General features: G+C 36.0%; 2 protein-coding genes across 6 annotated transcripts in view; both read right to left on the minus strand.

Moving 5' to 3' along the window:
* shmt2 (serine hydroxymethyltransferase 2 (mitochondrial)) overlaps window positions 1-3,801 on the minus strand; it is a 25,221-nt gene extending 21,420 nt beyond the window's left edge. Inside the window, exon 1 of the mRNA XM_051896023.1 lies at window positions 3,638-3,801. Within this exon, the coding sequence (XP_051751983.1) occupies window positions 3,638-3,670 (33 nt within the window). The 5' untranslated portion in view covers window positions 3,671-3,801. The remainder of the gene's footprint in view (window positions 1-3,637) is intronic.
* Window positions 3,802-5,331: 1,530 nt separating this feature from the next.
* The window catches only part of LOC127513884 (neurexophilin-2), a 201,389-nt gene continuing 191,767 nt past the window's right edge, over window positions 5,332-14,953 (minus strand). For all 5 annotated transcript variants that reach the window (XM_051896027.1, XM_051896026.1, XM_051896028.1 and 2 more), the window contains one exon: window positions 5,332-9,668. In XM_051896027.1, coding sequence (XP_051751987.1) covers window positions 8,877-9,668 — 792 coding nt within the window. In that variant the 3' untranslated portion in view covers window positions 5,332-8,876. The remainder of the gene's footprint in view (window positions 9,669-14,953) is intronic.

Here is a 14,953-nt window from a genome sequence, read left to right on the forward strand (position 1 = left end):
AAAAAAAAAAAGACAAAACCTACAATAAAAATTACTAATATTAAAAAATGAAGGGAAATATATAAAAAAAGATAATTTAAAATATTAATATAAACAATAATAGTATCTCAATGATGCAAAAATAATGGTGTCACATTTTGTTGTAATAAATGTCAAATAAATAAATAAATAAATAAATGATTTTTACATTTATGCATTTGGCAGATGCATATGGAGGACCAAACCTGCAGAAATTAAAATAAATAGATAAATAAATAAAATGTAATTATAAACAAATAAATGAAATAAATACATGTGGGAATAAATAAATAAAAGTTAAAAACAATAAAAATACAGAAAATAAATACAGAAAAAAATAAAGGAAAAAAAGTAATACAAAAATAAATTCAGGATTAAATTTTAAAAATAAATTATATTTGTTTAGTCTTCATTTTTATCAATTCACTGGGAATCATGTGAATTGCATGCGGAATCTGAAGCTCAAGAGTTAAATAAGTTATGATTTTAACCCATCATACTATGATGGTTTTTGGTTTGCTAGTCTTTGAATAATACACAAATATGACAATAAATCATTACCACATTAAATACCACAGTACTTTCAGTACAAACACATCTAAACACAGGAACACAGAAGTCAAACCTGAACCCACAGCATCAGATGACTGCTTACCTAACATCACTTCTACAACCGTCTGACACAGATGTCTCTGGAGTTCAGAGGTCTGTCACCACAGTAACTCAGAAACACATGTGAAGAACCGCAGCGCCACACAATGAGTTTCAGTTCGGTTCTGATGACGGAGATCACGCCTTCCAAACCCACACATCTGACTGTCATCTGTTGAATTCTGCTGATTTAAACTCGTCACTCAGGTATTATTAAATAACTGTCTGGATGAAACTGTTTACCGTGACTTTGAGAGGTGTGGACGCAAGCCTCCCGTCTGATTGGCTGTTCAGAACATGAGCTTTGGCATATTATGCAAAACAACAACTGGTTAATTATTGAGTCGTTCGGTTACAGCTGCTTACGCAAGATGACTGATTAGATGACGGCTGGTCAGTGGACGGTCAAACCCGACTAAACGAAAGTTCACCCCGTGTGACCCATCACACATTACAGACCCTTTAAGACGGACAAAGATTCGTGTCAACCGGCCGAAATGATTCAAAATCTCCAATATTTCTGCCCTGTTTTTTCAGTAACAAGAAAAATTGTAAAGTCCTTAAAAAAAAAGTCACATTAACTTAAGAAACAAAACAAAACTGTGTAAGATGTTGAACTGTTTTCATTAATTACCATTCTATTGCTTTTATAAAAAATAAAAGTTTTTTCCTTTTTTAAGTATAAACCTCAAAATATTTTGTTAGACAAAAAAACAAGACAAAGAAAGCACTGATTGAGAAAATGATTTCTGCAGCACAAACTTGAACAATCAATACAAAACTCTTCAGATTTGGATGGCAGACACAAACATTGTGATTTCAGCAGTTTCTACAAAACTCAAGCCCTCGTGCTTCACTAATCCATCAGGTTAATAAAGAGAGTTTGATCAGATCACTGACAAACACAAAGATGCATTTGTTTTCATGTTCAACTCATTCCCACAACAAGAAAAGCATGAAAGCATGTGAATGACGGACGTAATGAGAGACACGGGACTGACGAACACTGATCATCAACAGGCCTTAAAGAACGAGTTCAGACGGAGTGGCTAAACAAACTGACATATATTAACAGATAATTACTGTTTAGTGGAATAAAACATGCCATCAAGTGTCAAAGAACAAGGCTCTGCTTATTAGCTGGCAAAAGCCATTTTAACTGATTAAACTTTGAAGAATAAAAAAAGAGCAGTTTTCATCTTTCCATCAACTCAGTTCAGTGTAAAAGTCAATGTTCTTGGGTTAGATAAGAAACGAATGGAAGCACATTTCTGCCACAGAAGAAAGAAAACATGCTTCTGTAAATAATTATGACATACTAACTCATAATTATGAGATGAAAAGTCGAAATTATGACAAAAAGTTGAAATTATGATATACTAAGTCACTTCTGAGATGAAAAGTCAAAAGTATGACATAAAAAGTCCAAATGATCACATACTACGAAGTCATAATTATGAGATGAAAACATGAGATTATGACAAAAATCAAAATTCAATAATGAGATGAAAAGTTGACAAAAAGTAAAAATGATCACATACTAAGTCATAATTATGAGAGGAAAAGTCAAAATTATGACAGTTTAAATTATGACATACTAAGTCATTTGTGAGATAAAAAGATGAAATTAACAAAAAGCCAAAATTATGATAAATTTATAATTATGAAAAGAAAAGCCAAAATTTATGACAAAAAGCCAAAATTATGACAAACTAAGTTATAATTATGAAAAGAAAAGTCAAAATTAATGACAAAAAGCCAAAATTATGACAAACTAAGTTATAATTATGAGAAGAAAAGTCAAAATTATGTCAAAAAGCCAAAATTATGACAAACTAAGTTATAATTATGAAAAGAAAAGTCAAAATTAATGACAAAAAGCCAAAATTATGACAAACTAAGTTATAATTATGAGAAGAAAAGTCAAAATTATGACAAAATTCAAAATTATCACATACTAAGTCATGAAATGAAAAGTCTAAATTGACAAAAAGTCAAAATTATGAGTCATTTGTCATTTATGAGATGAAGTCATAATTATGACTAAAAGTCCAAATTATTTGAAATTATAACATAAAAAGTACATAGAAATGACATAGAAAATCATAATTTTGACTTTTTATCACAAAGATTTAATGTGTCATAATTAAGATTTTCCAAAGCATGATTTGTTTTCTGATGTTGTAGAAATGGGCTTCCATATGAAAGTCTGATCTGAGTTCAGTTAAACACACAGATCTGATCTCTGTCACATGACACCTTTACAAACTTCACAGAAACGTTCAAAACATGTAGATGTCAAATATTAAAGCATGAACCTGTAGATGAACTCTCTGAGCTGCATCATGCTGAAACACATCATGTGTGGTTGCATCATCTAACCAGTGTGAGAGGACTAGTTAACACAGATCTGCTGCTTCCATGCTGTATAACCACTGCCTGACGTCTCTCAGAACTCAATAACTTTATGTCTAACTTCAGTCTGCTGAATTTAGTGAAGGTTCACAAATGCAATTGTTCAAAATAATGTCAAAGATTCTCTCCAGCTGCTCAAAAAGTTGCAGATTGTGAAACTTCTGCTGCACTACAAAATCAAATCACGTCACACAAACTGCAGAGACACTTTTAAACATCAATCCTTTTTTTTTAAAATCACAGAAACATGATCTGGAGACTAAAATCAAACAGTAAAATCCAGTCCAGACATCATGCCACGTCTAACAGACGCGCAACACGCGCTCGCGCGTCTCAATAACACACTGTATCAGAGGTGTGCATGTAAAATCTGCATCGTGACATAACGTTTATAATGCATGTTCTCTTATGCATGCATACTGATTAATATCACTGGCTATATCGATGCGAACAGGAGCTTTAACAGCGATCTGTATAAACACATCACGCGCTCTGACCAGCAGCTCTTCGCGTTATTGTGCGCTATAACGCGCGTATGTGTGTTTAAACTCACCCTGATTAGTTGTCTTAACGTCAGCGTTAACATGGTAAAGCGTCTCAACTTCTTCAGTTCCAGCAGGTTTTTGCGTCCGCACGCTTTTCGTCCGTCGCCTAAATGACAGCAGCTTATTGACGATCCGCGCGAGTGCTCATGGGAAATGTAGTCCTGTAATAGAAGGCAGCGCCGCGCACTTGCGCAGTCGGCTGTGCTGGCCTACAAATTGACGTCATGACTAACGGACAGCATGGGAACGTAATTTCGCGCTATTCAGGAATAAACTACAGCAACTGCATTCGATTTCATCACAGGTCTAAAACACATGTATTTGATACAACTTACAGTACAGGTGCAGCTTTTATTTATTCAACATTAAGATTTAACTTCACCAAACCCAATCTTAATTAATGTGGCTTCATAAAAGCTGCATTTAATAATTAATCTATACAATATTTGCGGCTGAAACTGACTGAAATTCGATGCTCAAAGTTCAATGCAAAGGGAGATATTTTCTTTTAAAAAATTCTCTGCTTAAGGACTACAACAAACGGCTTGCACAACGAGCTTCTTCCCAGGTAAGTGACATCATTAACCCTAAAATTTACATAAACCCCGCCCCTGAGAACACGCAACAAAGGGGGCGTGGCCATGTTGGGCTGCTTTAGAGAAGAGGAAGAGTTGTTGTAGTAGAGTGTTGTTGTCATGCCGTCATTTTACACCGGACTGCTTCACAAACAATTCAACACAAAAGTTTAACATGACGGCAAAATCAACTCCACAGCAACTACATAAATTTATCCACTAACCATTCAGAAACGTCTAAAAGTTGTAACTTCTTCCTGAGTCTCTCCATCAGTGTCGACTCCGGTTTGAACAATGTAAGGCTGAACACCGTTACTGACAATCCTCATTTTGGCTGCGTGAGATTCTCCAGCTTTGTTGTTGTTGAGCTGTTAAAGCTCCGCCCAGCAGCTCATTTGCATTTAAAGGGACACACACAAAAACGGCGTGTTTTTGCTCACACTCAAATAGGGGCAAATTTGACAAGCTATAATAAATGATCTGTGGGGTATTTTGAGCTGAAACTTCACAGACACATTCTGGGGCCAGTTGCATAAACTTAGTCACTATATTAAGACTGTTTCTTAAGAACTAGTTTGACCAACTTGCAGTTAACCAAGGGGTAACCAATGTTATTTTTCCAATTCCAATTCAAATAGCGTCTTTTAAGACTAGTCTAAGTGGTTTATGCAACCGGCCCCTGGAGACACCAGAGACTTACATTACATCTTGTGAAAGGGGCATTATAGGTCCCCTTTTAACATCAAAAAGAAGAGGTCATAATGATGAACTATGAAATATGACCACACTACTTTATATCACTATCAATTTATATTTATACATTAATTGATTAGAATATAAGGCAATATATAATGCATATACATATAATATATACTTACCGTCTCCTAAATAATTAACAGTCAGCAATAATAAAGCGATTTTTTGTTGTTTCTATGCAATCTGAGTTCAAGTGTCCACGTCTCCCGATGACCCTAAGAAAACAAACTGATCATGTAAAGAAAGTGCACTATAATTTACCATAGTAAAATGACCTTACAAACGAAGCATCATAATAAAGATCATAAGGTGCTTGAATCTTTTTTTATTCATTTCATTCAGTGTTTGTGAATAACAGCAGGTCAGGCAGGTTGGATTTCATTATTTATTTGTGATACATTATTTACACACAATTTTCCCCATGTATACTTTACACATGATCAAGCAATACTTTATTCACAGAAGCTCGAGTTCCTCTTCAGCCTCTCGATCACAGACTAATCGGTGGTCCAAAAATAAAGAGCGACGGCTCAGTTTTTTGGTGCTGTACTTCAAAAACAAGATGGGGAAATTAAAGGATAATTAAATGGGATAAAAAAAAAAGATATCATTCTATCTGTGTCAGCATCTTGCATTTTGTCTTTGCGTCTCTTCAAGCTTTATTCAGAGTAAATAGATATGCTATGTCTTTAATTTCATAATACATAAAGGTAATTCATATTGGGGTGAATAACATTCTGTTAAATACATTCATTTGGATTCATTTATCATCTTCTCACGGTCCTGCAAACACATAGAGAGTGTTTTTTTACATTAAACCCTGTTTTTCACCAAAAACACAAACTCTTCGTCCGGTTAAAGCTTTGGAGCTTCTGCTGATGATCTGATCATGAAGCTGAAACTTAAAGGTTTTTGCTGTCATTTAACATCAAAATATTGTATTTTATACCTCAAAATCTTTCTGAACAACATCAGGATGGCCTCTTGAAGTCGACATGAGATTGAAACAAATTCACATTCCTTCTGTTATTGTGAACGATTCATCATTCTAAAGAAAATAAAAGTTTGTCTTCATGATCTTTCATCACCTTCCTTCTTCTTGACTGACATCAGGAATCAATATTTCTCCAGACTCTATATTTTCATCATCATCCAATCAGTTCTTCAAATCACACTCCTGAAGTCCACTGGGTTGTTGACTTTAACTACCAGGCCTCATTTATGACCAGTTGAGTCGGTCAAAACCCTGACCGGACTGTAGATCGCAACAGGTTTGTCAATTGAAACCAATGAAAAGTAGCTGGTTTTTGTCTCGGCATCAAACGCCTGACGTTCTTCTACACTGCAAAAAAATTATGTTCTTCCTCAGTATTTTTGTCTTGTTTTCCAGTACAAATATCTGAACAAGAACAAGTATCCAAATATCAAAAAAAAAAAAAAAAAAAAGTTGTTTGCGGTCAAAAGTGACAAAACACCTGAAATGTAACTTTTTTTTTATTTTTAGTAAAATTAATGTAATATATTTTTGTTCAATAATATTTTTTCTTTTGTATTTTGAGATAATTTCATGGCTAATTAATATTTATGCAACAATTATGATACTTTTTTTCCCATTTTTTAAATTACTTTTCAGTTAATGCCATATTTCATGTTAAAATAGAGACAATCGGCCCTATCATACACCCGGCGCAATGCGACACAAGTGTTTTTTGCTAGTTTCAACCCGACACAGTTATCATTTTCACGTCCTGCGCCACGTTGTTTAAATAGCAAATGCATTTGCACCCATCTGTTCGCCCATGGGCATGCTGGTCTGAAACCGAGGTGTGTTCAGGTGCATTGTTGGCGTGTTGCTATTTTGAGGAACTGAAAACGACTGTGCCATTGACCAACTGAAACCTGCTCTAAAGGTGCAGTATTTTTTTTGTTATTTAAAGGGCGCATTAGTAATATGCACACGTACACTCTGCTTGTTACACACACAGGGACGCGCAGCAGCACACAAACATGCCAAATGTTAAAAATAAAAGGATTACAATGTAAAAGATTATTATTGTGTACATAAAGATAAAAATGCTTTGGCGGAATCGGCTCTTCTCGTAGATGGTCTGCTTGTGCGCGTTAACCTTGCGCAAGAGCAGATCCGTTTCCTCGCTAGAGAAGCGTTTAGTTTTTCCGCTTGGAAATTCCGCCATGGTGCGAGGCTTTTAAAGGGAACTCTGAGACTCTGATTGGTTTATTACATGTTATGCCCAAAACACATCCATGACTCATTAAGAGACTAGGTACAACCCTTTTAGACCATGTGCCGGGCGCGATGACCATTTTTCCCGTCATTAAACTAGCAAAAGTGGATTCGGACATGCCCTAAGTGCACTTGCGGCGTGCGCTTCAGACCATGAGTTTAGTTTGTTAAAATAGGGCCCAATGCCTTTAAAATTAAATTTTTGAAGGCAGATTAGTGCCATCTGGTGGGAATAAAAAAAGAAAAACATCTGTAATGCTGTAGTGTAACCACTAGATGCCTGTATAGCTCTATATAAAAAGACTTCTCTGGTTGTTTTTAGACATAAATACTTATTTTTATTAAGTTGTGGATTTAGATATACATTTAGACATTCTCAAAGACTACTTTTTGTCAAGGTTTAGACTTTTTGTTTGAAATGTTGATTTGAAGTGTCAGTTTTTGCATTCATTTTACAAGTCAAACCTGAACACAAAAAGACATTTTGTTACATATAACATCAAAATTCAAAAATTCAATGCTTTATCAGAGCTTAATCAACCTGATTTCACCTCCTAATTGAGTCTTCTGGCTCAATTTTGATACATTGTTACAGATATGAGAATTTTGGCCGATACCGATAACCGATAATTCTTTATATTTGAAAGCCGATATACGATATTTTGGCTAAATCCAAATTTTTATATAATTTTTGAGTGCCTGGTTACAAAAACAAAAGTCTCACCATTAAAAGAGTTGTCCCAAAATAAATGTAATTTTATGTAGCCTATATGGCAGATGTTACACTTAACTGTATTTTCCTTTCTGAAGTGATTTAAATCATATTTCAAGAAATTCATAACCATCATGGCGAACAGTGCGCATCTGAGGCGTCTCAGCTGAAGGAAATAATCCATTATTTATCGGATTTAATATATCGGCTACATTTTCTTATCTGGCCGATAATGAAAACAATAAAAAAACGAACATATATCGGCTGATACCGATATGGTGGCTGATATACTGTCTTTGAGTGTGTGTGTCTGTTTTGTACTCTTGATGTTTTAGAGTGTATCCTCTTCCTTGCTGTCCATTTGTGACTGATTTATACACTGTACACACAAAAAATTCTCTGTATTTTCATATTTTTGCCTATTTCCCATTCATTTGCTATGGCGGTCATTTTTGACCGTGAACAACACAAGTGTGACTATTTTTATGACCATTAAGCTTTTTCGAATCAAGTCCACACATTTTTTTTGTGGTTACATAGCGACTGCCATAAAAGTCACAGAGTTTCGTACCATTCTGATGAAGTAGCGATGTTTAAAAATTAAAAAAATATTTGGGTCTAAAATGAGCGAACAACACCAGAGGGTCATTTTGCTTCTCCAGTAAATGTTTCTTGATTTAAGAATGTTTAGATATTTGTGCTGGAAAACAAGAGAGTAACACTGAGGAAGAACATCATTTTTCTCCGTAATCTCCTTGTGAAATACATACGCGGGATCGGTAGAAAAACAACACGTTCCCTGTTGGTCTAACAGTCGACAGACAGAAACGGACGAAAGCAATAAATCAATATCAAGAGCTGAACGGATTAGGGCTGTTCGTTCTATATACAAAGAAAACTTAGATCCAAAAAAATCAACATCGAGTCCCGGGAAACACAAACACGTCAGCACATCTGCTTCATCCAAGGTATGGATGTTCGCTCTGAAAGTTGTAGTCCGGACAGACCTTCTGCACCAGCTTGTAATCGATGCTGAAGAAGGAGATGAAGATGCAGATGACTTTGAAGGGTTTGGCGCAGAGCCAGGACGAGTGCGACTGGGTGTTCTCGGTGAAGCAGGTCTGCGACGGGTCGTACAGGCAGGGTTTGGGCTTCTTGGAGCGGTCCGTCTTCTCGTACTCCACGCGACAGTTGAAGGTTTTGATGTCTTTGGGGTCGATGGTGGACTGCTGCGGCGGGTGGAACTGGATCTCCGGGTGAAGCGGGTTCTGCTGCTGGAGAACCTCGAACTCCACCACCTTGGTCGGAGGAACGATGCTGACCGACACGTTCCCGAGACTGGAGGAGTTGTGGCGGAAGTAGACGGTGAACGTCCCGTTGACGTGGTCCACGATCTTGCCGGTCACCAGCAGGCTGAACTTGAGCGTCTTGACGTTGAAGTAGAAGTCGCCCCAGCCGAAGATCTTTTTAGTCTTCATGGAGGTTTTGAGGGAAGGTTTGCGCTTGGGTCGGTAGCCTGTTTGGTCCAGGAGCTGCGACTGGTTTCGGACCCATTCGTACGGGTTCTGGAAGCTGAAGGTGGGCGGTTTGGGTTTGACGGGCGTGTGGTCCATTGTGGAGAATATCCTGGAGGTTTGGTACGGAGGTTTGACACCTCCTGCTCCGTGTGGGAGGCTCTTGAAGACTGTGCCGGACGGTCCCTGCTCCAGGTAATCCAGAGATTTGCCCACTTGTTTCTCCAAGCCGTGTACCTGAGGACACACACACACACACACACACACACACACACACACACACACACGGAGACGTTAGCCTGTGACAGGTACAGAACAGTGACAAACATTTGACTCTGAATAGGAAATATGACTTTGATTAGGACTAATTCAAATTCATTTGATTTTTAGGTACATAAATAAATGTTTAAATATGATATTTAAATATTAAAAAATATGTAATTATGTTTAAACATTTCAACATTTAAATATAATAATTAAATATTAAAAAATAACAAACACAAACATTTGACTTTGAATAGGAATATTATATATCTGTAATTAGAAATAATTTAACATCATTTGATATATAATATTTAAATATTGTTTTTTTGTTTTTTTAATAAACAATTATATTTAAACATTATAAGAATATTTTATTAAGGTTTTTAAACATTCCCCCATCTGTAATTAGGACTAATTCAGCTTCATTTGATTTTTAGGTAAATAATTAAACATTTAATTATTTAAATGTAATATTTTAACGCTTAAAAAAAATATTTAATTATATTATACATTTAAATTCAATATTTAAATAAATAAATATTGTTTAAAATGTCTTTAAAAAGTCTGACTTCAAAATAAGAAATATAAAAAGATGATGTAAGACAAATTAAACATTTAAATATTTACATATAATGTTAAAATATTTTTTAAAAATTCTATTTAAACATTTCGATATTGAAATATAATAATGAAATATTAAAACTCTTCAGAAATAACAAACATTTCACTTTGAAATAAGAAATATATTGTGACTAAAACTAATTCAGCTTTGATTTGATTTTTTATTTGATTTTTATTTAAAATACATGTACATATCTAAATAGAATATTTAAAAATAATCATACATTTTTAAATTATATTTATACTTTACAATAATATTTCATCATTATATTTAAACACTTAAATATAATAATTAAATATTTTAAACTTTTCAATAACAAAAATGTTATTTATTATAACATTTAAATATAATTATTAAATATTTTTTTAAATTTAATTCTGAATGGGAAACAAACATTTGACTAAGAAATATGATACAAATGATCACTGCAATTCAGAGTAATTCAGATTCATTTGATATTTAATCAAATAATTTTATGTTTACGGCCATGTTCTGAAAGGAAATATATGTGTATATATATATATATATATATATATATGTATATATATATATATATATATATATAATATGAAAATAATATTAAATAAATAAGCAAAGTGATTGATTCTGGGTACAGTCCTGAAGGATTCTGTATTAATTGCTTCAACACTGAAAACACAATCATATTTTGCACATGTACTTTTAGAGTGAGGTAATGATTATCAATGAGTCAATAAAAGCACATTTCAGTGCAATCAGAGCGAACACAGAACAGATCAATGACCCGTCACATGACACAGATCTGTGACAGCAGGATCTAGATCGCAGCGCTGGAAGGTTCTAGAGCGTCTCTGAGTTTCTCTGCTGTTGTTCATTATTGATACGCTGATGTCTGTCTGGAGGCTCTCGACGCTCTCCGGGACATTTCTATTTTTACAGTTCTTTAATGATGTTGTCTCTGCTCTATTTACAAAGCAAAGTGAGCGTCTCGCGTCGAGAGATGTAGGTGTTCACATGTTCCCGCGCTTTAATCCAGAGACTGTGTGAATATTAATAAAGACAGATTGACTGGAACTGAAGATGATTCTGATGTTATTAAAGTATCTGATGTTATTCTGTTCCCATTTATACACTCACAGTCTTCACACACACACACACACACACTCTCACGCACTCACACACACTCACACACACTCACATACTCACACACACTCAGATTCACTCACACACAAACACACATTCACGTACACACACACACTCACACACTCTCACGCACTCACATACTCACACACAAACACACATTCACGTACACACACACACACACACACTGGAAAACAAAGAACACACACAAACAAATACACACACGCTCACACACTCTCACGCACTCACACACTCACATACTCACACACACTCTCACACACTCACATACTCACACACACTCACACACAAACACACATTCACGTACACACACACACTCTCACGCACTCACATACTCACACACTCACACACAAACACACATTCACGTACACACACACACACACACACTCACTCACACACACTCAGACACACACACACACACATACACAAACACACATTCACACGCACACACACACACGCACACTGGAAAACAAAGAACACACACACAAATACACACACGCTCACACACACTCTCACACACACACACACACACACTGGAAAACAACACACACACACACACACACACTAGAGAACAAAACACACACTCAGACTCACACACACACACACATACACAAACACACACTCACACACATACACACACACACACACACACACACTCACACATTCAAGAACAAAGAACACACACACACACACACACACACACACACTAGAAAACAAAGAACACACACACTCACTCACATACACACACTCACATACTCACACACACTCAGGCTCACACTCACACACACACACACACACACTAGAGAACAAAACACACACACACTCACTCAGACACACACACAAACACACTTGCACATTCACACACACACACACACACACACACACTCAGGCACTTTACAAGTATGGTAAGATGGTGTGTGTGTGTGTGTGTGTGTGTGTTGGTTTCACTCTGAAACACACAGAAACTATATTTAATTAAATCACAGCCTTTGCAGTTTGATAATCGCTGTGAATCATATCGTGATTTCAGTTTTCTTCCGATGAATCGTGCAGCTCCATCATCCAGATATCTCCAGCGCATGAACTCTGAGTAAACATCCCATCACACACAGTTGACTCCTGTCTTCATTACAGGCCACGGGCTTCATCTTATTCCCATCCGGATGAGCTCTGGAGACACAAACGTCCATACCTGCCCTCATCAATCTCCAGCAGCTGAACACAAACTCGTGTCTCCGCTCGTTGCAACATTCATCAATGCGGCTGCTAATGTATTCAATCAGTAAATTAATTTAGCCGCGCGTGTTTACGGGATCGAAGCGATCAGAGCGATTGATTAAAGCGGAATAAGTGAGGGAATATTGATCACTGCCAGCAGAGATTAAAAAAAGAGCTGATGACGGATGCGTATCGAGCGGATAATGACTGGAAGTGCATTTGAACAGTCGTTTCTCTCTCGGATGCAGGAACTGCAACTTTCATCGCAGCTGTAACACAGATTATTGAGCGCTGATGATCTCAGCAAACGAAATCAGGGTAACGTACCGACTGACAGGGCAATAACCGCGGTAAACCAAAGAGAGGACTTCAACTAACTAGTTAAAGTGGTATTTTACTGTAAAAACTAGTGGTTTATTCCCAGGGTTGCCAGGTTTTCACAAAAACCCACCCAATTGCTACTCAAAACTAGCCCAATCACGTTTCGGGGGGTCCTCTCACATTCTGGGGGGAAAAATGTGCTTTTTGGCAGGGTTCCCTTGGTAAAATTCACATTCCAGGGGCTAAAAATCATGTTATCTGGGATCACTTCAACCCGCGGACATGAAAAACAACCCGCGGCAACCTGCGGAAAACCGCAGACTTGGCCACACTGTTTCCAAATCAAATTAGCAGCAGGTAAAAAATTTATTTTATTTCCCATTTTATTTATCTTAAATCTTATTTCACAATACTACTAAGTATTTTCACCATTAACTCAAATAAAAAATGTGTTATATTTTAAATAATATTTTAAAAATTACTTTTTTTGGCTAAACAAGTGCATTAAATAAATAAACAAATAAAAGTTTCTTGATTTAATTTGATTCAAATTATTGTTTAATTTAAAACCAGATGGACACAAACCAAACAATCTGATTATTTATAACAAATTAATGACAAATCAAAAATAAAAGACTCAAAATAGTATAATATTATGAATAAAAAATGTAAACAAATACCAGTCAAAAGTTTGAGGTCTTTTATTCATCAAGGATGCATAAATTTGATCAAAAGTGACAGTAAAGCCATTTATAATGTTCTTTTTCAAATAAATGCTGTTCTTTTGAACTTTCTATTCATTAAAGAATCCAGAAAAACAAAATATATCACAGTTTCTACAAAAATATTTCAACATTGATAATAATCATAAATGTTTCTTGAGCAGCAAATCATCATATCAGAATGATTTCTGAAGGATCATGTGACACTGAAGACTGGAGTAATGATGCTGAAAATTCAGGTTTGATCACAGGAATAAATTACACTTTACTATATATTCACATAGAAAACAGCTGATTTACATTGTAAAAATATTTCTCTATTTTTACTGTATTTTTGATCAAATAAATGCAGCCTTGGTGAGCAGAAGAGACTCTTTCAAAAATCTTACCGACCCCAAACTTTTGAATGCTAGTGTAAATCGCTCAGTACAAATCAATGACAGTTATGGGAATCTCTACTGTCCATTCCAGCCCAGATCAGCAGTCAGACAAATGAATGCAAGGACATCCGCACGTCTCGCTGTATCAGCACCGTCTCCATCTGTTACGCCGTCAGCTCATCTCCACCATACGCTACCGTCACCCTCACTGACCCTTGACCTCTGCTCACAGTCACCTCAGCGCCAGACTCATGTATCGGTATAGCATCGACCGGCCCAAATGCTGGATCAATGATGATTTCAAAACACGGATCATTGATTTCACTGCCGTCACAGAAATGGCAAGTTTAAGCCGCACAAGATTAAATATGAGCTTTTAAACATGACCATGTGACTGAATGAGAGGAAACTTCAGCTCACATCTGGGTCTTAAAGGGACAGTGTATCAGTTCACAACAAGGTAGTTCCTTTAAAGTCACCATGAAATCAAAACTGACTTTTCTTTTAATGAAATATTGCAGTGTTTATTGTAAATGATTTATCGGTGCACATCATTATTGTGTTAAATTCATGTTTCTCGTAATCTTGAATCAGAATATCTTCTCCTCCCTCTTGCAGCATCTCTTCTCTTCTCTGATGACGAGGGCGGGGCAACCTGTCACTCACATGAGATCCACCAATAGCAAACCACAACCATCCAATCAATTCCCCACAGACAAAATCAAGCCCCGCCCTACATTTGTTCTTGTTCCTGAAGCGTTTCACTCAGATATATGTCAAAATAGACAAGAAAAAACAAGTGCAACTTCAGTTTCACGGTAGCTAATGGGACGTTTTTGCAAAGCATTAACGAAATTC

This window comes from Ctenopharyngodon idella, chromosome 6, assembly GCF_019924925.1.
Source record: "Ctenopharyngodon idella isolate HZGC_01 chromosome 6, HZGC01, whole genome shotgun sequence".
NCBI classification, from domain to species: Eukaryota; Metazoa; Chordata; class Actinopteri; order Cypriniformes; family Xenocyprididae; genus Ctenopharyngodon; species Ctenopharyngodon idella.